The sequence below is a fragment of the Orycteropus afer genome, unplaced genomic scaffold, assembly GCF_000298275.1.
Source record: "Orycteropus afer afer isolate SDZICR_OR568_19922 unplaced genomic scaffold, OryAfe1.0 scaffold00041, whole genome shotgun sequence".
In the NCBI taxonomy this organism is placed as follows: Eukaryota; Metazoa; Chordata; class Mammalia; order Tubulidentata; family Orycteropodidae; genus Orycteropus; species Orycteropus afer.
Window position 1 is genome coordinate 7,213,355 of NW_006921628.1, and position 22,657 is coordinate 7,236,011.

Here is a 22,657-nt window from a genome sequence, read left to right on the forward strand (position 1 = left end):
TTCTGAGGAGTGGCTGGTGGGTTTGAACTGCCAGCCTTCTGGTTAGCAGTCAAGTGCCTTAGGCACTATGCTACCAGAGCTCCCTCAGCATTCTTTAAGGATATGGAAAAAACCACCACTAACTTTATATAGAAAGGAAAGAGACCTTGAATAAGCAAAGTACTATTGAAGAACAAAGTAGAAGGTTTCACACTTCTAGATCTTAAAACTACTATACAGCCACAGTAGTCAAAACTGCCTAATATTGGTACAACAACAGACACATAGACCAATGGAATAGAACTGAGAACCCAGAAATAGATCCATCAACCTATGGTCAGCTGATCTTTGACAAAGGGCCAAATCCATTAAATGGGGAAGAGATTGTCTGTTCAACAAATGGTGCTGGCAAAACTGGCTATCCATTTGCAGAAAAATGAAACAAAATCTGTACTTCACACCACACACAAAAACTAACTCCAGATGGACCAAAGACTTCAATGTGAAACCTTAAACTATAAAGTTCCTCAACGAAAAAACAGGCAAATTTAGGGGCCCTAATATATGGCATACATAAATAGACTATCAAGCATAACCCAAAATGCACAAACAACAGAAGATAAACTAGATGAATGGGACCATCTGAAAATTAAATTTTTATGTGCTCCCAAAGACTTCTCCAAAAGAATCAGAAGAGAACTTACAGATTGGGAAAAAAATATTTGGCAATGGCATATCTGACAAGGGACTTAACTCAAGAATTTATAGAAAACTCTAATACCTCAAAAAAAAAAAAAAAGACAAATAATCCAATTAAAAAATGGGCAGAAGACATGAATAGACACTTCACCAAAGAGGATATTCAGGCAGCCAGAAAATACTGAAGAAATGCTCATGATCATTAGCCATTAGAGAGATGCAAATCAAAACAACGAGATACCACCTTGCCTCAGCACTAGTAGCAAAATTCGACAAGACAGAAAATAACAAATGCTGGCGAAGATGTGGAGAGATTGAGACTCTCATACACTGCTGATGGGACTGTCAAATGATAAAACCACCGTGGAATGCAGTATGGTGATTCCCTAAGAAGTTGGAAGTAGAAATATCATTTAACCCAGCCATTTTATTACTAGGTATATACCCTAAAGAAGTGAGAGCCAAGACAAGAACAGATATATGCACACCCATGTTCATCACAGCACTATTTACAACAGCCAAAAGATGGAAACAACCTAAGTACCCATCAACAGAATGGATAACCAAACTCTGGTACAAACACACAATGGAATACTATGCAACCCTAAAGAATAATGCAGAATCTGCAAAACACCACAAAATGTGGATGAACTTGGAAGACATTATGCTGAGTAAAATAAGTCAATCACAGAAGGACAAATATTGTATTAGTCCGTTATAGTAAAAAGTCAAGGAAAAGTTTATATATGGAAAGAAAATTTCCTTGTTGGTTAGCAGGGGTGAGAGGGGAGGGGAGGGAACACTGCTAGATAGGTAGAGACAAGTATTGATTTGGGTGAAGAGAAGGACAATGTACCAAATGTGAGTGAGCAACATGATGGCATTGAGAAAGAGGAAGATAAAGAGAGGTGCATGGGAGGTACAGACAACAAAGATTATCCCTTCTGCACAAACAATACTACATTTTCAGTGAAGGCAAACATTGATATACTGGTGAACAGATGGGTGGACAGGGTGAACTATTAGGTATGTCTATGCAGGGAGCTCTGGTACCATTGTGCCTAAGGCACTTGACTACTAACCAGAAGGCTGGCGGTTCAAATCCACCAGCCACTCCTTGGAAGGAAGATGGGGCAATCTACTTCCGTAGTGATACTGCTTCGGAAATCTAAGGAGGGGTTGCTATGAGTCGGAGCTGACTCAATGGTACATAACAACAACAACAACAACATGCAGGGAGGAATGTGCCTATGACCATGCATAAGGTTGGCAGACAAAAAGTTCCTACAAATGCATTTGTATGTTCTGTAACAATTCCCAGGTATATAGTAAAGCTGACAAGGGTCAAGGTTGTAGTCACTTCTTGGCCACAGTCAGCTACCCAGAGGGAGTGAGTAGTTGGACCTGTTGGGCTTGGGACCATACTCGCAGGGGATGGACATCAAGCTCAACTGGCATAACATACTACACAAAAACATTGTTCCACATCCTACTTTGGAGAGTAGCGACTGGGATCTTAAAAGCTTGCAAGTGGCCATCTAGACACAATGACGGGTCTCTCCTTGTCCAGAGTAAAGAATGAAGAAAACCAAAGATGCATGGAAACAATTATCCAAGCAACTGGTATACCATGTGATCCTCAGCCTATATGACTATGAGACCAGAAGAACTAGATGGTGCCCAGCTACCACTGTCAACAACTTGGAGAGGGATCTATGTAGGAGATCCTGGATAGAGTGGGAGAACAATGTGAAACAAAACTCAAAATCATTTAAAAAAAAAAAGGACCAGGTTTGCTGGTCTGATAGAGCCTGATGGAACCACTGAGACTAAGGCCCCTAGCTGTCCTTCAGGTCTGAAATTGAACCCCCAGCCAAACAAAACACAGGTGTAGGAGGTGAACATTCACACTAGGTAGATACACTCCTTGGAGAGATCAGTCATGGGAAAATAGAAGGGCTGTATATGCCCAGTGAGATAGCTCAGGGGTCAGGAGTGCATGGGAGGGAAGGACACAGGGAAGAGGTCACTATGGGGAGGAAGTGGGAGGGAAGCTGTTACACTGTGGGAAAATGCAGTCAATGTCATGAGACAAAGTGGCTGTGAGCTGCTGTACTGAATTTGCTCTGTAAAGTTTCACCCAAATCACAACTAAAATTTTTAAGAAAGAATCTACCCTTGAGGGAGTATACTTAGGTCAGAAAGTTTTAATTTGAAGTAGTTGAAGAGATGGGTGTAGATAACAATAACAACACATTCTGAATGGCAAGCTGTAAAGAGGGTAAATACCTGAAAGTGAGTGCTAGAGAAACAGATGACCTATTGTAGCATTTTGCCTATGATTCATCCATTGCCTTACACTTTTGGTGTGCTCTCCATTTTCTACATTTCCATAACACTGTTCTTTACCTCTCTTGCCAGTAGTATCACTTTATATCTTGTGTTACAATTAATTATGTATATTTTTTTCTCATCAATTAGCCTTTAAGGTCCTTAAAGGTAACAACAATAGTATATGATTTCTTTCTGATTCCTTACAATGACGACAACAGTGGCTATATATCTTTAGAAGCATATAAATTACAGTCAGCTCTAACTATGGAATTAATTTCATAAAAAGCACCATGGTACTTTGTGAAAATTAACTCCTTTTAGAGAAAAATAGGGTTACGGAACTAAGCCCAAAAATAAATTTATGAAAATCATAAATATTTTTACATTTACTAAAATAAAACAATAGAGATACTTCATTTAAAAAAGGTGCTATCAATGATGCTTTATCCATTTTAAATATACAGTGGATACTATACTGTTAATGTCCATTAATTTGATTGCTAGAAGTGTCAGGGCTTCCATTCGTTACAATTTCAAGAAAATGCTTTATTATTGATAATAAATATACTGTTGTTGTTGTTGTTGTTGTTGTTTGCCATCGAGTCGGCCCCGACTCATAGTGACCCCTCCTTGGGTTTCCGAGGCAGTATCACTACGGAAGTAGGATTGCCCAACCTTCCTTCCGAGGAGTGGCTGGTGGTTTTGAACCGCCAGCCTTCTGGTTAGCAGTCAAGTGCCTTAGCCACTATGCTACCAGAGCTCCCAATAAATATAAATATACTGTTGTTGTTGTTGTTATGTGCCATCGAGTCAGCCCTGACTCATAGCAACCCCTCCTTGGGTTTCCAAGGCAGTATCACTACGGAAGTAGGATTGCCCAACCTTCCTTCCGAGGAGTGGCTGGTGGGTTTGAACCGCCAGCCTTCTGGTTAGCAGTCAAGTGCCTTAGCCACTATGCTACCAGAGCTCCCATAAATATACTAGGAAGATTTTTTTTCAATGTCTAGTGTTATATACAAGGAGCTCTGGTGGCATAGTACCTAAGGCATTTGACTGCTAACAAGAAGGTTGGTGGTTCAAACCTACCAGCCACTCTGCAGGAAGGAAGATTGAGCAATTTTACTTCTGTAAAGATTTAACTGCCTCGGAAATCCAAAGGGGTTACTATGAGTTGGAATCAACTCGATGGCAGTGAGTTTGGATTTTTTTTTTTTTTTTTTTTTTTAGTGTTATATACAAACGTTCAATGTGATTCTGATTTTATAACTCAAAGTTGTTAGCTTCAATATCAGAGTCTCAGTTCACTGAGAGCTCAAATATAACCATGGTTTTGAGCCAACTTAACCCAGTTCAGTCATGGTTGATTAAACAAAAATGGAACAGATCTGAATTTGTAAAATTTGAGTAATGCAGAGGGATAATCAGAAAAAGAAAAATCATAGGTCAAAGCTCTGGAATGGGAGACTGAGACGAGGTATAATGAGTCCTTTCAGGAGCCTGGTGATGGAGATTATATTATTGCCAGGAAGGTGGACAGCCACACACATTCAAAGTAGGGTAGCTGGCTGCTATCTCTGAGGGGAGCATTGTTGTTTACAACTGTGCTGGTAAACTGATTTGGTGGCTATGAAACATGCACACTGCGTTTGTTTTCTAAGAGAGAGATTCCACATCTAGCAGGGTGTTGACCCATAATTTTTCCTGTTCTATTGTTGTAGGTCATCTACATTTTACAAATTCTAACCCATTCTGGTTTCACTTCCTTGGCCGTCACTGAACTGGGAAGAACTGATTCAAAGCCCTGGTTATAACATAGAAGTTTCAGATTCATTTTCACCATGTATAATTAGAGAGTAACTATGTACTCGTTCATGACTAGAAAATAAGACAGACATGGCCTCAAGTAGCTTTCTGAGAAAGTAAAGCGTTTGGTGAAACATTTTATTAGAAGATAAACTGGTATTCTTCCCAGGTGCCCTGTACCAGGTCATTGCATCCATCCCTTTATAGCTATGAGTTTCAACTGCTTTCTTCTCCTAAAAATTGTCCTCAACTAACATTGGCTAACAGAGCTCTGGTGGTTAAAGTATTTAGCTACTAACCAAAAGTTCAGTGGTTCAAACCCTCCAGCTGCTTTGTGGGAGAAAGATAAGGCAGTATGCTTCCATAAAGATTACAACATTAGAAACCCTATGGGTCAGTTCTACTCTGTCCCATAGGGTTGCTGTAAGTCAGAATTGACTCAGTGTCAGTGGGTTTGATTTGTTGGTTGGTGGAAAGAGACAATGAGAAGGTCAATATCATCAGTCAGAACAATACCAGAGGCCAAGAGAGTAACAGACCATCAACTGCTCCTAGTTCAACTTGAAGCTGAAGAAAATTAAAATAAGTCCATGAGAGCCAAAATACTACCTTGATTATATCCCACCTGAATCTAGAGACCTTCTGAAGAACAGATTTGATGCACTGAACAGCAACGACCAAAGACCAGAGGAATTGTGGGATGACATCAAGAACATCATACAAAACGAAAGCAAAAGGCATTAAAAAGATTAAGGAAGAAAGAAAAAACAAAAATGTATGTCAGAAGAGACTCTGAAACTTGCTGTTGAATGAAGAGTAGCTAAAGTGAATGGAAGAAAGGATGAAGTAAAAGAGCTAAACAGAAGATTTCCAAGGGGAGCTCAAGAAGCCAAAGTAAAGTATTATAATGAAATGTGAAAAGAACTGGAGTTAGAAAATCAAAAAGGAAGAACACGCTTAGCATTTCTCAAGCTGAAAGAGCTGAAGAAAAAATTCAAGCTTTATGTCACAACACTGAAGGATTCTATGGACAAAATATTGAACAGCACAGGAAGCATCAAAGGAAAATGGAAGTAATACACAAAGTCACTGTACCAAAAAGAATTGGTCAATGTTCAACTATTTCAGGAGGTAACATATGATCAAGAACCAATGGCAGTGAAGGAAGAAGTCCATGCTGCACTGAAGGCACTGGTGGAAAACAAGGCTCCAGAAACTGATGGAATACCAACTAAGATGTTTCAACAAATGGACACAATGCTGGAAGCACACATAACTCTATGCCAAGAAATTTGGAAGACAGCTACCTGGCCAACTGACTGGAAGAGATTCATGTTTGTACCCATTCCAAAGAAAGATAATGCAACAGGAAGAAGAAATTATCAAACAATATAATTAATATCACATCCAAATAAAATTTTGCTGAAAATAATTCCAAAATGGTTGGAAGAATACATAGACAGGGAACTACCAGGAATTCAAGCCAGATTTAGAAGAGGACGTGGAATGAGGGATATCATTGCTGATGCCTGATACATCTTGGTTGAAAGCAGTGAATACTAGAAAGATGTTTACATGTGTTTTATTGACTATGCAATGGCATTCAACTGTGTGGATCATAGTAAATTATGAGTAACATTGTGAAGAATGGGAATTCCAGAACCTGAATTATGCTCTTGCAGAATCTGTACATAGACCAAGAGGCAGTCATTCAACCAGAACAAGGGGATACTACATGGTTTAAAATCAGGAAAGCTGTGTGTCAGGGTTGTATTCTTTTACCATACTTATTCAATCTATATGCTAAACAAATAATCCAAGAATATGAAGAAGATGCCACATCAGGATTGGAGGAAGACTCAATAACAACCTGTGATATGCAAATGACACAACCTTGCTTGCTGAAAGCAATGAGGATTTGAAGCACTTACTGATGAAGATCAAATACTGCAGTCTTCAATATAGATTATACCTCAACATAAAGAAAACAAAATCCTCACAACTGGACCAATAAGCAACATGATAAATGGAGAAAAGAGTGAAGTTGTCAAGGATTTAATTTTACTTAGATCCACAATCAATGCCTATGGAAGCAGCAGTCAAGAAATCAAATGGCATATTACATTGGGCAAATCTACCACAAAAGACCTCTCTAAAGTGTGAAAGGGCAAAGATGTTACTGTGAGGGCTAAGGTATGCCTGACTCAAGCCAAGGTATTTTCAATAGCTTCATATGCATGCAAGAGCTGGACAATGAATAAGAGAGACCAAAGAAGATTTGATACATTGGAATTGTGGTACTAATGAAGAATACTGAATATACCATGGACTGCCAGAAGAACAAACATGTCTTGGAAAAAGTACAGCCAGAATGCCCTTTAGAAGCAAGAATGGTTAGACATTTTCTCACATACTTTGGATGTGTCATCACGACAGACCCATGCCCTGTAGAAGGGCATCTTGCTTGGTAAAGCAGAGGTTCAGTGAAGAACAGTAAGACCCTCGATAAGGACTAATACAGTGGCCTCAACAATGGGCTGAAACATAGCAATGACTATGTGGATGGCACAGGACCAAGTAGTGCTTCATACTGTTGTGCACAGGGTAGCTACGAGTTGGAACCAACCTGATGGCACCCAACAATAACACTAAAAAACGATTCATCATTTATCTGAAATTCAAACTTATCTAGGAGTCCTGAATTTTATCTGACAACCCTATTCTTATAGTTTTTATAGTCATTGCTCTATCTTCCACAGCTTTCCAACTAAGTACAGACCCTCAATAGCATCCTCTCATATTTCAGTTCTCTCCCTCCTTCCATTAGTACTAACTTGGAGTTCTTGAGCCCAAATGTAGTTTTGTCATCTTTCTGTCTCTCTCCCAGAATTCCATTGCAAAAATCTATACTGTTTCCTGATGTTGTTGTTGTTATGTGCCATCGAGTTGCACCCGACTCATAGCAACCCCTCCTTGGGTTTCCAAGGTGGTATCACTACAGAAGTAGATTGCCCAACCTTCCTTCCAAGAAGTGTCTGGTGGGTTTGAACCGCCAGCCTTCTGGTTAGCAGTCAGGTGCCTTAGGCACTACACTACCAGCTCCTGTTTTCTCCTTATATCTCCAGTACCTTCTTTTTCTAATCTCCAATGGGAATGATCACAATTTTCACATACTAGAATTCAAACATTCTTGTATGCTACAAAGTACCTAGAAGTAAATATTCACTAATATACTTTTACATAAAGGGAATTTGGAATTAGGAAGAGATAGCTGTATTCAATTATTAAAGATAAGAGAATAAATAAGTATAACAAAAAAGCAAACTCAATGCTATCAAGTCAATTTTGACTCACAGCAACTGCCATTAGTGACCCCTCCTTAAGTTTGCGAGGTGGTACCACTACAGAAGTAGATCATACAATCTTCCTTCCAAGGAGTGGCTGGTGGGATTGAGCCGCCAGCCTTCTGGTTAGCAGTCAAATGCCTTAGGCACTACACTACCAGAGCTCCTATAAAATTCAAACATTCTTGTATGCTACAAAGTACCCAGAAGTAAATATTCATCAATATAATTTTACATAAAGGGAATTTGGAATTAGGACGAGATAGCTGTAGTCAATTATTAAAGATAAGAGAATACATAGGTATAACCAAAAAAGCAAACTCAGTGTCATCAAGTCAGTTCTGACTCACAGCAAACCCCCATTGGGTTTTCAAGGCTGTAAATTCTTTACAGAAACAGACTGCCTCATCTTTCTTCCATGGAGTGGCTGGTGGGTTCAAACCACTGACCTCTGGTTTAGCAGCCAAATGCCTTAACCACTACACCACCAGAACTGAATAAATATAAAATATAAAATCGAGCCGATTCCAACTCAGTGACCCCCATTGGGTTTCCAAGGTGGTAAATCTTTACAGAAGCAAATTGCTCCATCTTCTTTCTGCAGAGCAGCTGGTGGGTTTGAAACGCTAAACTTCTGGTTAGCAGTCAAATGTCTTAGTCACTGTGTCATCATGTTGTTGTTGTTGTTATGTGCCATTGAGTAGAACCCAACTCATAGCGACCCCTCCTTGGGTTTCCGAGGAAGTATCACTACAGAAGTACATTGCCCTATCTTCCTTCTGAGGAGTAGCTAGGGGTTGAACCGCCAGCCTTCTGGTTAGCAGTCAAGTGCCTGAGGCACTATGCCACTAGAGATAAATACAGTCATGTTAAATTTAGACAAGTAAATACAATACTGTACCAAAAAGAAATTTTTTGTGTGCATACCAAAGTTCTGTAACACCTGTCAGTTAGAGGAGTAATGACAAGTCGAGGTGAGTTGCCAAGATATTCATAAGCATATTTTACAATGCAATTAATGATACGAACTCGAGCATTCTCATTTTCCCAATAATATCGAAGCTGAGCAAGCCACTGGAAATCTGTATCATGTGAGACACCTAGAAAGAATAAAAGAAAATAAGAATCTTTACATGGAAATAATTCTAAAATTTATAACAGCAAATATTAAAATAATTCATGTTTTCCAACTTATTGAAAAGGTCCTATGAAAGAAATTCTGTACTGAGGGGAAAAAAAAAAAAAAGATAGTATAAATATTTTATTTCTAGGAACTTTTGATACTTTATCTTTAGAATTGAAAAAAAAATGTCACATACCCATCTCAATCATGTCCATGACCACATCTCTAGCATGGACATCAATAGTAACCAAAGCTCCCAGAGTGGTCCTGGTCTGCTTAGACAATTTTCCTCTTACCAGCTCTACAATGTCATTTAATTGATTCTGAAGTTCCTTATAGTACCTTCTTAACCCCTAGAAAATAAAAAAGCAATTAAATTGATGTTATAGAGTACATAAAATATACATTTCATGCATTTACTTTTGTACAAAACAATTCTGACTTCATAATCTATCTCAAGGAGCTCTGGTGGCGTAGTGCCTAAGGCATGTGACTGCTAACCAGGAGGCTGGCAGTTCAAACCCACCAGCCACTTTGCGGAAGGAAGGCTGGACAATCTACTTCTGTAGGGATACTGCCTCGGAAACCCAAGGAGGGATCGCTATGAGTCACTTCTGACTTGACAGCAGTGAGTTTATTTTTTTTGTAAACTATCTCAAATACAGAGATTAATTCTAGAATAGAATGATTCTATATAAGCCTAGTACTACATTAAGAATAACTTTTCAAAGAACTGCTCAATTCTATTATTATTTTTTAACTTTTTATTGTGATTTGGGTGAAAGTTTACAGAGTAATTTCGTTTTCCATCCAGCAGTTGATCTACATTTTGTTTCATGACATTGATTGCAATTCCAACAATGTAACAGCTTTCTTCCCACTTCCTCCCTGTGGTTACCTCTTCCCTGTGTCCTTTCTTATGCATTCCTGCCTTCCTAGCTTTCTCCCTGTGCAAATGCTGCCTTTGTTATCTCCCATGGTTGACTGTTGTAAGAAGTGCACCTCCCTGGTGGAGGTGTTCACCTTGTAGTCCTGCCTATTATTTGGCTGAAAGGTAAGCCATGGAAGTGAGTTCAATTCCAGACTGAAAGAGTGACTGGGGGCCATAATCTCTGAGGTTTCACCATTCTCCATCAGACCAGTTAATCTGGTCTTGTTTATGATCCAAAGTTTTGTTTCACATTTTTCTCCCACTCTATCCAGGAGAACTATATAGTTTTAATACTACATACAGAAATTGAGGGTGTGGGGATTGCTTTTGCAAAGATTAGAGAAGGTAACTAAAAAAGTAGAATGGAAAAAGGAATGTTGTTACTTAAAATCAAATAATGCTTTTACCTCTGGCCCACCACTTATAACTTCTTGTGTCTCAGAAGTCCAGAACATTTGAGAAACACAAAGCACAACTTGGCCAGGCCACTCCCGAACCCAGTCTCTCCTTGCAGATTCTGGATAAGCCTGAATAATTAAAATATATTTCTACTTTAAAAGAATTAAAAGAGAAAAAAACCCTAAATATCAAATAATACATTATTTGGTACTTTCATATGCTAGAATATCATATATTCATGAAAAATTATTTTAGATGACTATTTAAAAGACTTGAAAAGATGTTCATAAATTATTATTATATTTTGGAAATATTTGTTTGTTTTAAATGGAAAGACAAGCACCAACATGTTAATAATGGGTTATCTCTAGAAGGAAGAATTCTACATAATTTTCATGTTCCTATGCTGTGTAAAGGAGTTCTGGTAGCATAGTGCCTAAGGCACTTGACTGCTAACCAGAAGGCTGGCGGTTCAAACCCACCAACCACTCCTTGGAAGGAAGGTTGGGCAATCCTACTTCCATAGTGATACTGCCTCAGAAACCCAAGGAGGGGTCGCTATGAGTCAGGGCCGACTCGACAGCATATAACAACAACAACAATGCTGCGTAAAGGAGCTCTGGTAGCATAGTGCCTAAGGCACTTGACTGCTAACCAGAAGGCTGGCGGTTCAAACCCACCAGCCACTCCGGAAGGAAGGTTGGGCAATCTACTTCTGTAGTGATATCGCCTCAGAAACCCAAGGAGGGGTCACTATGAGTCAGATCTGACTCAACAGCAGTGCGTTTGGTTTGGTTCATTTAAGGCTGTGGAAAATTGTAAAGATCGCTACATAAAATACATATTGCTTCAATTTTAATGAAATCTAAGGGCTTTATTAAACTGTAAAAATAAAAGCAAATAAATTATATATACTGATGTTGAGATTTAGTTGAAAAGGAGATTATACAATCTGGTAGAAAACTGGACTAGTAGCTAGAAGCTTGTATTGTTTATTTTTAGCTTTCCTAAAAATTTGTGTGACCAGAGCATATAATGTGAAAATTAAATATTACTAACTTTGCTTTTGATTTTAAAACACTTTCACATCTAACACCTGTATATTCAAAGTGCATTTAATTAGATTTATCAGAGTAAAGAGGTTTAATCTTTAAAAAAAAAAATAACTTGTTTCAAAAGTAAATTATAATAACAGATCTAAATTATAAATTGAAAAAACCAAAGGCAGAACAAAGTTTGAAGTTGATACTAATGCAAACTATATTTTTAATAGAATAACATCATTTTAGATATTTGAATGTTAAACATATGGATATAATTATTATGAAAGTGAGTTTTATTAGAAAAATCTAGAAATAAGTGTAAATGACAAACTAAGCTTTAAAGAAGAATGAGGAGTGACTGAGAACCATTTGCTAGGCACATCAAAAGTAAATTTTTATACTGATTAAGGAAATATTTTCACAGACAATGTTGATTCTTTCCTATGTGTTTTTTTTCAAATACACTTATTGAAATATAATGTACAGTGAAATACCGAAAACTAAAGTGACATGGGTCAATGCATTTTTTTTTTGCAGTGTTTACTCCCCCCCCAACAAAAAAAGTTTCCTTCTATATATAAACCTTCTCTTGACTTTTTACAATAATGAACTAATACTATATTTGTCCTTCCGTGAGTGATTTATTTCACTCAGCATTATGTCCTCCAAGGTCATCCATATTATGCGGTGTTTTGCAGATTCTACATTATTTTTAGTGTTGCATAGTATTCCATTGTGTGCATGTACCATAGTTTAAAGTGATATATTGAAGTCTCCTACTATGACTGTGGAGTCATCTATTTGTCTTTTCAATTCTGTTAAAGTCTGATTTATGTATTTTGGGGCTCTTTCAATGGGTGCATAGACATTTACTATGGTTATGGCCTCTTATTCAATCGATCTGTTAATGTCCTTCCTTGTCTCTGATGGTGGTTTTTGTTTTAAAGTCAATTTGATCAGAAGTTAATATTGCCATTCCTGCTCTTTTTTCATTGCCATTAAAATCAAATCATCTTTTTCCAACCTTTGATTTTTATTCTATTTTTGTCTTTCTCTCTAAGGTGTGTCTCTTGTCAACAGCATATTGATGGGTTATGTTTTCTTATCCACTCTGCAACTCTCTGTCTCTTGAGTGGTACATTTAATCCATTGACATTCAGTAATTATTGGCAAGTATGAATTTGTTGCCGTCATTTTGTTATGTACTTTTTCATGGTGTTGCCGATTTCTTTGTTCCATATAATTTTCTGTGCTGAGCTCATTTTGTTTGTGAATCGTGGTATCACTTCCTTCATTGCTATTGTTTTAGTATTTGCTAAATATTTGTGCTGGTCTTCTTTTTCATTCTGATGTGAAGGTTTATGGTTTTTCTAAGGTTAGCCAGTGATTTATAATTTTCTTCCCAAATTTAGAACACTCTGTTCTATCTTGCAGTTGTCTTGACTTCCCTACCATTTAGAAGATCTGTAACTACACAATTTTTTCCCTCCTTTTTGGTTTGTAGTTGTCCTCATTTGTCAATTGATGTCTCTGCTTCCTTATTCACAATCTTGTAGGCTTATCTACTTTGGATACTTCCATAACTGGGTTGCTTTCTGGGTTATGTCATCACATGTGTTAATGGTTGGTTGTTGCTTGCTGTTGTTGATTCTCTGTTCAAAGGACTCTCTTTAGCATCTCTTGTAAGGTTGGTCTGGTTTTATAATCCCTTAATATCTTCTTATCTGGAAATGCCCTAATTTCACCATCATATTTGAGGGACAATTTTGCTGGGTGTATAATTCTTGTTTGGAAATTTTTCACTTAAAGGGTTTTACATATACCATCCCATTGTCTTCTCACCTGCATGGTTTCTGCTGAGAAATCTGAGCTTAGGCTTATTGGTTGTGCCTTGTGGGTAACTATTCATTTTTCCCATGCTGCATTCAGGATTCTTTGTCTTTGCTTTTGGTGAGTGTGATGATGATATGTCTTGGTGATTTTCTTTTGGGGTCTATACTGTTTGGGGTTTGGTGGACTTCTTGAATGGATATAGTCTCATCTTTCATCATACCAGGGAAATTCTCTTCTAACAAATCTTCGACAATTTTCTCTGTGGTTGTATTTGTCTCTTCCTGTTCAGGAATTCCAATGACACGTAGGTTATTCCTTTTGATGGTATCCCACATGAACCTTAGGCTTTCTTGATTTTGTTTTGATCTTTTTCCTGATTGATCCCTTTCCAAAGAAGTATCCAGGTATTTGTCTTCAATCTCACAAATTCTGTCTTCCATTGATTCAATTCTACTTCTTCTCCTATTCAATGTGTCATCTATTTCTGAAAATCTTCCAAATTCCTGTCTGTAGATTTTGTATCATTTCCAATTTTTCATTTATTTTGTCATTTTATTCGTCTTGTTTTTTGAAATTGTTGTAGGGTTTTCTCTGTGTTTTCCTTGATCTGTCTCTCAATCTGGTGAAGATACCTACATATAATTCTTTTGAATTCCTTATCAGGGAGTTCCCAGTGCTGCTTCTTCCTCAGGGATGTGTTCTGGGTCTGTATCCTGGTCCCTTGTTTCTCCTGCTTTATCTTGCTTCTTTGTGTGGACTGTGATGTTCTGTTGTCTCCGAGGCATTGTGCCGTTTTTGTGTTTATATTCAGTTGGTGATTGTATATTGGAGTGACTTGCCCATGAATTTCATTTTCTTTGTTTTGTTTGGATGCTATCTACATAAGCAGGGTACTGTGCTCCTCTGTTTGCTAGTTGGCAGCATCTATACACTCACCACCTGTCTCCTTTCCTGTTGTCAGCTTCCCATATGTCCCTGCCAGCTGTGGCAAACAGAGCCTATTCTTAGATCCCTGGAATCTGAATAACAATGCTGTCACTTTAAATATCCAAATTGGCCACCGCTAGTACACATTCAAAATGGCTGCACCCGCAGTCACTTTAAATATCCAAAATGGCTGCCACGTGTAAACATTCAAAATGGCTGTACCCACTGAACAGCCAAAAGTCTGCAGCTCAGGTTGTCTCCCTCCTTGCTGTTTCCCTTCCTAAACATAGGCCACCAGTGCAGTTGTCCCTGCAGCCCTTGGCAACCAGGGCTAATCTTTAGGTCAATTCTCAAGTCACAACACCACTTGGAAATATTCAGGCTGTTGGTCCCATCAGTAGCTGACAGTCCGCAGCTATGTGCATCTCCATACTCACTGTTTTATTCAGGTTTCCCACTAGTTGATGCCTAATCCACTTCTGTACATTTCCTTCTAAAGCTCAGGGCTCTAGGATTATCTTCTGTATCTCTATCAATTGGTTTAGCTTTTCTTTGTTGAAGAGGGTCTGTGTAGCTTGTCTGACTATTCTGCCATCTTACTGGAAGTCTGATTCTTTCCTATGTGTCTTTACTTATTAAATTAAGTGTTTTCCTATTTTTGAATCATAAATAGAAAAAGGAGATAAAAAGTCAAGCTTTATCTACAAAATTCTGAGGCTGAACAGAATAGCCACTGTAAGAAGCTGAGAATCATATTGCTCTTGATCAAAGAAAAAGGATATCTCACTTCAAAGCATCTTCTTGGATATAAGGCTGCAATGTCTCTTAAAACTAGTTTTTTACTACACAACCACTCCTTTATGGTCCTAAATGGAGAAATATACTGAGCCCTGGTGGTGTAGTGGTTAAAACATTCAGCTGCTAACCAAAAAGTTGGCACTTCAAATCCACCAGCCATTCTGCAGGGAAAAGATGAATGGGTTTCCTTTTCTGAAAATTTACAGCTTTAGAAACCCTAAGGAACATTTCTACTCTGTCCTATAAGGTCACTGAGTCAGAATCAACTTGATGGCAGTGGGTGTCATTCAAGATTAGATTAACTGGATTAGCATAAATGTGGTACATGTAGTGCCTAGAAGGAACTCTGGTGGTGCAGTGCCTGAGGCATTTGGCTATTAACTAGAAAGCTAGCAGTTCAAACCCACTAGCCACTCCTTGGAAGGAAGCAAGCTACTTCCGTAGTGAAACCAACATCCTGATGACATCTCAGAAACCCGTAAGGGGTCACTATGAGTTGGACCTGACTCCACAGCAGTGTGCTGCTGCTGCTGCAGTGCTTAGATGTTATATGCTTTTCAAATATTATACATCCTATGTCTGTTTATCTCATTTTGAGTTTTTAAGTAATTGTTTAGGTGTAAAAAGCCATAAAGATCATGTATTTAACATCCATGCCTGAGATCCTCTATAATCTATAGATCACAGAGTGTTAAAGAGTACGATTGTCTACAAAACACAGCCACGAGGCTATCTCACATAAGCATTTCTATTTTAATATATCCAAAAATAAACCCTTCATCTTCCCTCAATCATCTACAAACCTGCTCCTCCTCCAAGCATCCCCTCAGAGTAGATGCCACCATATGCACAAATCAGAAACCTAAACGTGATCCTTGAGATCTCCCTCACATCCTACAGCCAATTCATTACCAAGATCTCTTAAATCTGTCTACTTTGCTTCACATCTTTTCCATTTCCCTAGTAGCAATCAACATCATCTCTTATTTAGATTAATGCAACAGTCTTCTAATTTGCCATCCTGTTCTCTTCTTCTCCTGTTCATCTTCTATTCATCTTCATCCTGTTCCTCTTCTCCCCATTAATCCATTCTTTGTGCCACAGCCACAGAGATATAAAAATAAAAGTCAGATCATATCCCTCCCTTGATTAAAATCCTTAAGTGGCTCTCCATTGCACTTTAAATAAAATGCAAATTCCAAAATTGCTTTCCTTTCCAATCTCATCTAACTTCGCTCTGCACTCTACTTTAGACATAGTGGCCTTCTTGGAGATTCTTAAATAATCCTGGTTCTTTCTGACCCCAGAGATTTAATTCAGGGTATCTAAATGTTCTTCCCACTTACTATTTACCTCGTTACTTCCTAACTATCCTTCAGGTGTCAGTTTCAAAGTCACCTCCTCAGAGAGCCTATTACTGACTCTGCTCTATTTTAAATTATATATTTCTTACTATTTTCTCTCCTAACACCTTTTTTCTTTTATAGCACTTAATTGCATTATGATCAATTCCTACTAATACCATTATATTGATAATAATGTTAGGAAAAAAAGTAAAATAATAAATGATTTAAAATTATCAGAACTTTAAGAATGAAGTTCTTGGTACCCATTCAAGACCTCTGAACAGAGAGTTTTTGCACACTAAAGAATATAAGTAAAATCCTAGGAAACATACCAGCCTGGCTGCAGCGATCACTTCATGAATACTCCGGAGCATTAGATCTTCCACTTGAATTAGCCACTTTTCCACAGCACCCCGTGCTGCAGATGTGGAAATAAGTGTGATCAGCTCCACGCGCTCACCTTCAGAACTATACATGGCCTTAATGTCCAAATTGGGAAGGAATTCCAATTTAGCAATGCCCTCAAAGCATTTTTTTAAGTGAGGCTGAACTCTAAGAGGATCTTTGGTCTCTGACAAAATCTCCAACATTTCATCATTAGATAAGAAGAAAAAACTAGGGAAAAACATGCAAATACAAACATTTTAGTTATAATTCATCACACTCCAGAAATTGCTTATAATTTTAGTATAACTCATCATCCATCATACCGAGGGAAGAAAAGACGTTTCTTTTCAAGGTATGCATTAAGGCCTTTCATAATTTTCTCCAAAAGGTCATTGCAGTTCTGCAGTTTCTCCAATAAACCTGTTAACGAGGTAGCAGCAAGAACCTAAAAGAAATACATTCTGTCAGGTCAGCACTTACATACTTCTTGTTGTTGTTATATGCCATCGAGTCGGACCCGACTCATAGCGACCCCTCCTTGGGGTTCCCAGGCAGTATCACTACGGAAGTAGATTGCCCAACCTTCCTTCCGAGGAGTGGCTGGTGGGTTTGAACCACCAGCCTTCCGGTTAGCAGTCAAGTGCCTTAGGCACTATGCTACCAGAGCTCCCATGTACTAGATAAAATTGTATCAAGATCTAAACATTAATTTGTATTATATGTCAAATATGTTAAAATGCCAAGAGGTTTATGAAAATTTTAGTGAGATGGTTATGTTTTTTGTAATAACTTAAAATTCAATAAATCATAAATATTCTTATTTAAGTACAAATGAGAAATTGTGATTGCCATTCATATTTTCACTTATATTCTTTTAAAGGATGTATGAAATGCCTGATATATTTGTGTATGGTTTAATTTTCACTTTTACAAGTGTCACTCATACACCTAATCTACTGCAGAAGGTGGCAAACTCCACTGGCCAAATCCAGTCTACTGTCTATTTCTGTATAGCCTGTGCACTAAGAATTTCTCTTACACACTTAAAAAGTTGAAAATAATAGTAAAAATAAAAACTTCAGTACACATGGAAGCTTTGGTATCTCTGAACTAAGCACAGCTACACCCATTCATTTATGTACTGTCTCTGGCTGCTTTTGCACTACAACAGATGGCAAAGTCAAGTAGTTGTGACAAAGGCTATGTCTCTCACAAAGCCTAAAATACTATATATATATACATATATATATTTATTTACAGAAAAAAAAATTCAATCTACAGGAAACACCTCTCAGAATTTCTAAAGTCAACATGTAAAAAAAAATTCTTGAAATTTTCATAAATTTCTGGGCACCAAGAACTCTCAAGAAGTCTACTAGTTTTTCATCCAGCATTGGAACAAACTGTTATTTGTTCAGTTAAATACCAGACTTATGAAGTCTACTTATAGCTACAGACTATGTGTACTATGTGTACGAAAAATGTGTGGTCTGTCTTGAAACACTAGAATCACACTCAACTTGCTATACTCACTAGAAGTCAAACTCAGGAATCGAGATTAACTGAGAAAACAGCAGATTCTTTTTCACACCCCACTCAAGCATGCAGAGTGGAATGTCAGGCAAATTACCCGTTCTCCTCGGGTGCATTCACCACCACTCCAGATCTCATTTTTTCTCTCTATTTCATTTATTTGTTTGTTTTAAAAGGGAGAGGAGCAGTGAGTGCACACAGTAGAAATTAAGTGAATTATAATGTACAGTTGAAGCAGCTCCATTCTGTATATGAATTATAAGTAGTGCATCTTATGAATTGAAAAGCAAAATTTTGTTCTTAGGATTTTTTTTAAAATATATTTTGTGAACTTTTCAGTTTGCATACAATGGGTCAATTTTTACTTTTGTAATCAGAAAAAATAAGTCAATGTTTACTTTAATAGCCAGTAATAAAGGTTCACCTACTATAAGGTAGAAAACAAACATTTCACCTTTGGATCTTTTGCACAAAATTTCATGATATCCCTCCAATGTCTGTCTACCGTCTGAAATTGACGTCCTTCTTCTGGCATCTGTTGCATAATATCCTCAGAACAAAAAATGGGCTCCAAGTACAGCCATTGAGCTTGTACTTTTAACCATTCATCAATTGTCTCTTGTATTCGAATCAAACGGTCCTCCCAGGCCTTAATGAAAAAGCATACTGTACCAGTTTCCAATTATTAAAGAAAAGCTATTAAATACAGTAAGTAAAATATTTAAAATTTACTGTTATTTTTAAATCAATGTGAAACAGTTCAAGGTCACTTATGAGTATCTCACATAGTGTTAGAAAAACTCTAGGAAGTCTGAGGTTTTCTTAAATTGTTACCACTAACAATTGGAAATGATCAGAAAGTTATTTACTCCAGTTGCCTAATCCCTAGGCTCAAATGTCCAAGGTCAAAAAACATCCAGAAGTATATGCTTGCTTGTAGAATATATCAGTAGTTCAAAATCAGGGGTAATTTTGTCTGCAACCTCAGGTGTCGTTTGACAATGTCTGTGGCCATTTTTGCTTGTCACAACTGAGGGGTTGTGTGATTAGTGTCTACTGCATAGAAGTCAGAAGTGCTGCTAAACTTCCTACAATGTACAATGTACAAAACAGGCCTCATGGCAGGAAAGTCTAGGCCAGCCTGATTCATGGAAAATGGCCCAGCATTATTTCTTACTGCAAGAATACCATTCTTTGTCTACTTCAAATAATGGTAGCTAAGCTCATCTATAATATACTATTTATGCTTAAATTAAAACCATACTGCCTTGGTTTGAATTCTAGTTCTGTTATTGATTAGCATGGTGAATTTGGAAAAATTATCCTCATCTACCTTGGTTTTCTTAGCCATAAAGAAAGACAGTAATAGTGCCTTCCTTGAAAGTGGGCTACAGGATTAAATAGGTTAATAAGTATACTGTCCCTATAGCAGTATCTGGCACATAGTGAGGGATCAATAAGTATCAGCGGAAATTTTCCATTTCCATTTCCATTTTGTCTATTCCCCAATTTAAACTCCCGTTATAATTTTGATACTATGAAGCTATTAGTTACTATAATTTATGTGCTTTCTCTTTTTACTCGCATCAACTAAAAGATCTTGAGGCCTCAAGTATTTGTTTTTCTCAAGTGGGCAATAATTCATTAATCACTCTAAAAGACTCTCAAGCTAGTTGTTCACAAATATAATTAAAGTATGGTATACAGAACTTTTCTACAAGTTAAAGACACAGTGAAAACAGGACCTAGGCTTTCTGAAGTTAGAAAAAATTATACCAAAACTGTTTTCCTTCCAAGTCTATCACCATCATGAAAGGAGAATATTTATTTTACTAAAACATAATTTTTCCTTTTTCAAAATCATTAGAGTTACTGTCTCAAATCTATTCTATATATTTCCATATTAAATTCTAGCATTTCACCAGGAAAATGTCAAGATTATAGTCTATAATTTTAATAAACATTTAAAAAAAATTCAAGAAACTTATTTCCACAAGAGCACAGATATAATAATATTGCAACTTTTTATTATGACGAGGAGCTCAATATCATATTTAACATACCTTGATCTCTTTTTCAAATGGTTTGATAAAAGGTGAGCCTCTCATTGTCTGAGTTTTTATAATTTGATCATCAAGTATAGCCTGAATCTCATCCACTGAAGAAAGAATACAGACTCCAGTATCACGATATAGACTTACATGAAAAGAAATATCATCCCAAGTTCCTATCATTGTATGCATAGCTTTCTCTAATGAAAATTCCTTAAAGGAAGTAAAGAGAATAAAGAATGAAATAGTGGAAGAAAGGATCTTATTTACTGTACTGATTTACCCTAGTGAATTGGATAAGCACTTGGCATACTACACTGTCATTTTCTTAAGATAATTTATGGCTACAGTGCTCTTTTTTTTAAGTAATAAAAATTTTTTAACAATTTAATAATTCCTAATAAGAATCATGATTGGTAGACAGTCAGGAAAAAAATAAAGACCCTAACAATGGATTCAAACATGGCAATGACGACACAGTGTTTCATTCTGTTGTACATAAGGTTGCTATAAGTTCTAGCCAACTCAATGGCACCCAACAACAACAACAGTAAGAATAATGTAGTTTTTAAAAATTCACTTGCTATGAAAACTGCTGTCAGTATTAAAATTGACAACAGAATAAAATATCTGATAGACTTTCTTTGAAGGCCTTTCAGCAACCTGGAGTCTGATGAGGCTTTCTTTGTATTTCAAGAATCCTTTTTCTAAGGCCATATTTATTCTGCTACAAATATCATTTCATGATATCCCTATATTATGTATATATTCATCCACTGTTCTTAAAAGGATAACTATATATCAAGATTAGCATATCATCCATGGATATAAGAATGCAGCAGAAATAAGATGAGGTCAAAAGAGCCGTTTCTACACAGATTCAGGAAAGTAATAGAGATAAAAACACACATTTCGTGGGGGCAAAAAAAAAAAAAATGTGGTCATCCATCATTTGCCCCATTTCTTCCCACTGCTACCCAGTGCTATATTTTTAACCAGAACAAAACTATGATTATTTAACAGTTTCATCAAATTTTTATCAAAAAGTATTTCAGTTGATCTTTATGTTTACCTTGCTGGCACCTGCACTTATCACTTCAAATTGATCCAAGTATGGTGTGAGATTTAATTTTAAAACTTTTCTCAGTGTAGTTCCAGAGTCTGGGGTCAAGTCATAGCCTACAATTTCTGACATTTGGTTCCAGTGACGAGCTCTCATTCCTGGATTGCACAGAATGGAAACAATAGGGATATACTCCTAATGGTGAAAATAGAAACAATAACAGCTCAGTCATTTAACTTCCATACACGTACATTTTGAGGATGAAGCCTCAACATTATAAAAATTATAATTCTTCAAATTGTTGAGTTTATGTAACATAAAGTTCATTCCAAATCTAGTTAAGTTTGGAGTAGGAAAGTAACAAAATGATTCCAAAGTTCACTTGCAAAAATAAACATGTAAAAATTATTAAAGTAAAAAAGAAAAATGAAGCAAAATGTTCTATAAGATACATTACAGTGGATGGTAAACAAAAACCAAACCAGTTGCTGTCCAGTTTATTATTTAATAACATTTGTTAAGGAGTTTTGAGATTATGTTCAGGAGAGATATTTGTCTGTAATTTTCTTTCGAAGTGTTTGCCAGGTTTTGGTATAAGGGTTATGCTGGCATTATGAAACAACCTGGGAAATTTTAACTCCTCTATTTTCTGAAAGTTTTGTATAAAATCAGCATTATTTCTTTAAAAAATGTTTTATTCACCAGTTGCTCAATTGCCCTAGAGTTGTGTTTGTGGGAAGGATTTTGATATTAGATTCAATTTATATAAAAATATTGCTATTCAGACTTTCTGTTTAATTTTGTGTCAATGTTAGTAAATTGTAGAATTTCTTGCCATAAAGTATTATAACAGTCCTTCATTATCCTTTTTTTTTCTTAGTCACTCTAGTTGTTGTTACGTTGTTAAGTGCCATCGAGTCGTTTCCGACTCATAGCGACCCCATGCACAGCAGAACGAAACACTGCCCAATCCCACGCCAGCCCCACAATCCCTGCTATACTTGAGCCCATCATCGCGGCCACCGTATCATTCCATCTCGTTGAAGGCCTCCCCCTCTTTCGCC

At 37.0% G+C, this 22,657-nt stretch overlaps 1 protein-coding gene across 1 annotated transcript in view; it reads right to left on the reverse strand.

Annotated features, from left to right (window-relative positions):
* Positions 1-22,657, reverse strand: part of DNAH12 (dynein axonemal heavy chain 12) — a 313,213-nt gene that overhangs the window by 177,557 nt on the left and 112,999 nt on the right. Inside the window, exons 17-24 of the mRNA XM_042780465.1 lie at positions 21,603-21,788; positions 20,543-20,743; positions 18,934-19,128; positions 17,270-17,391; positions 16,892-17,174; positions 10,621-10,740; positions 9,479-9,635; positions 9,087-9,259 (exon numbers count right to left, since the gene is read on the reverse strand). Of these exons, the coding sequence (XP_042636399.1) occupies positions 9,087-9,259; positions 9,479-9,635; positions 10,621-10,740; positions 16,892-17,174; positions 17,270-17,391; positions 18,934-19,128; positions 20,543-20,743; positions 21,603-21,788 (1,437 nt within the window). The remainder of the gene's footprint in view (positions 1-9,086; positions 9,260-9,478; positions 9,636-10,620; positions 10,741-16,891; positions 17,175-17,269; positions 17,392-18,933; positions 19,129-20,542; positions 20,744-21,602; positions 21,789-22,657) is intronic.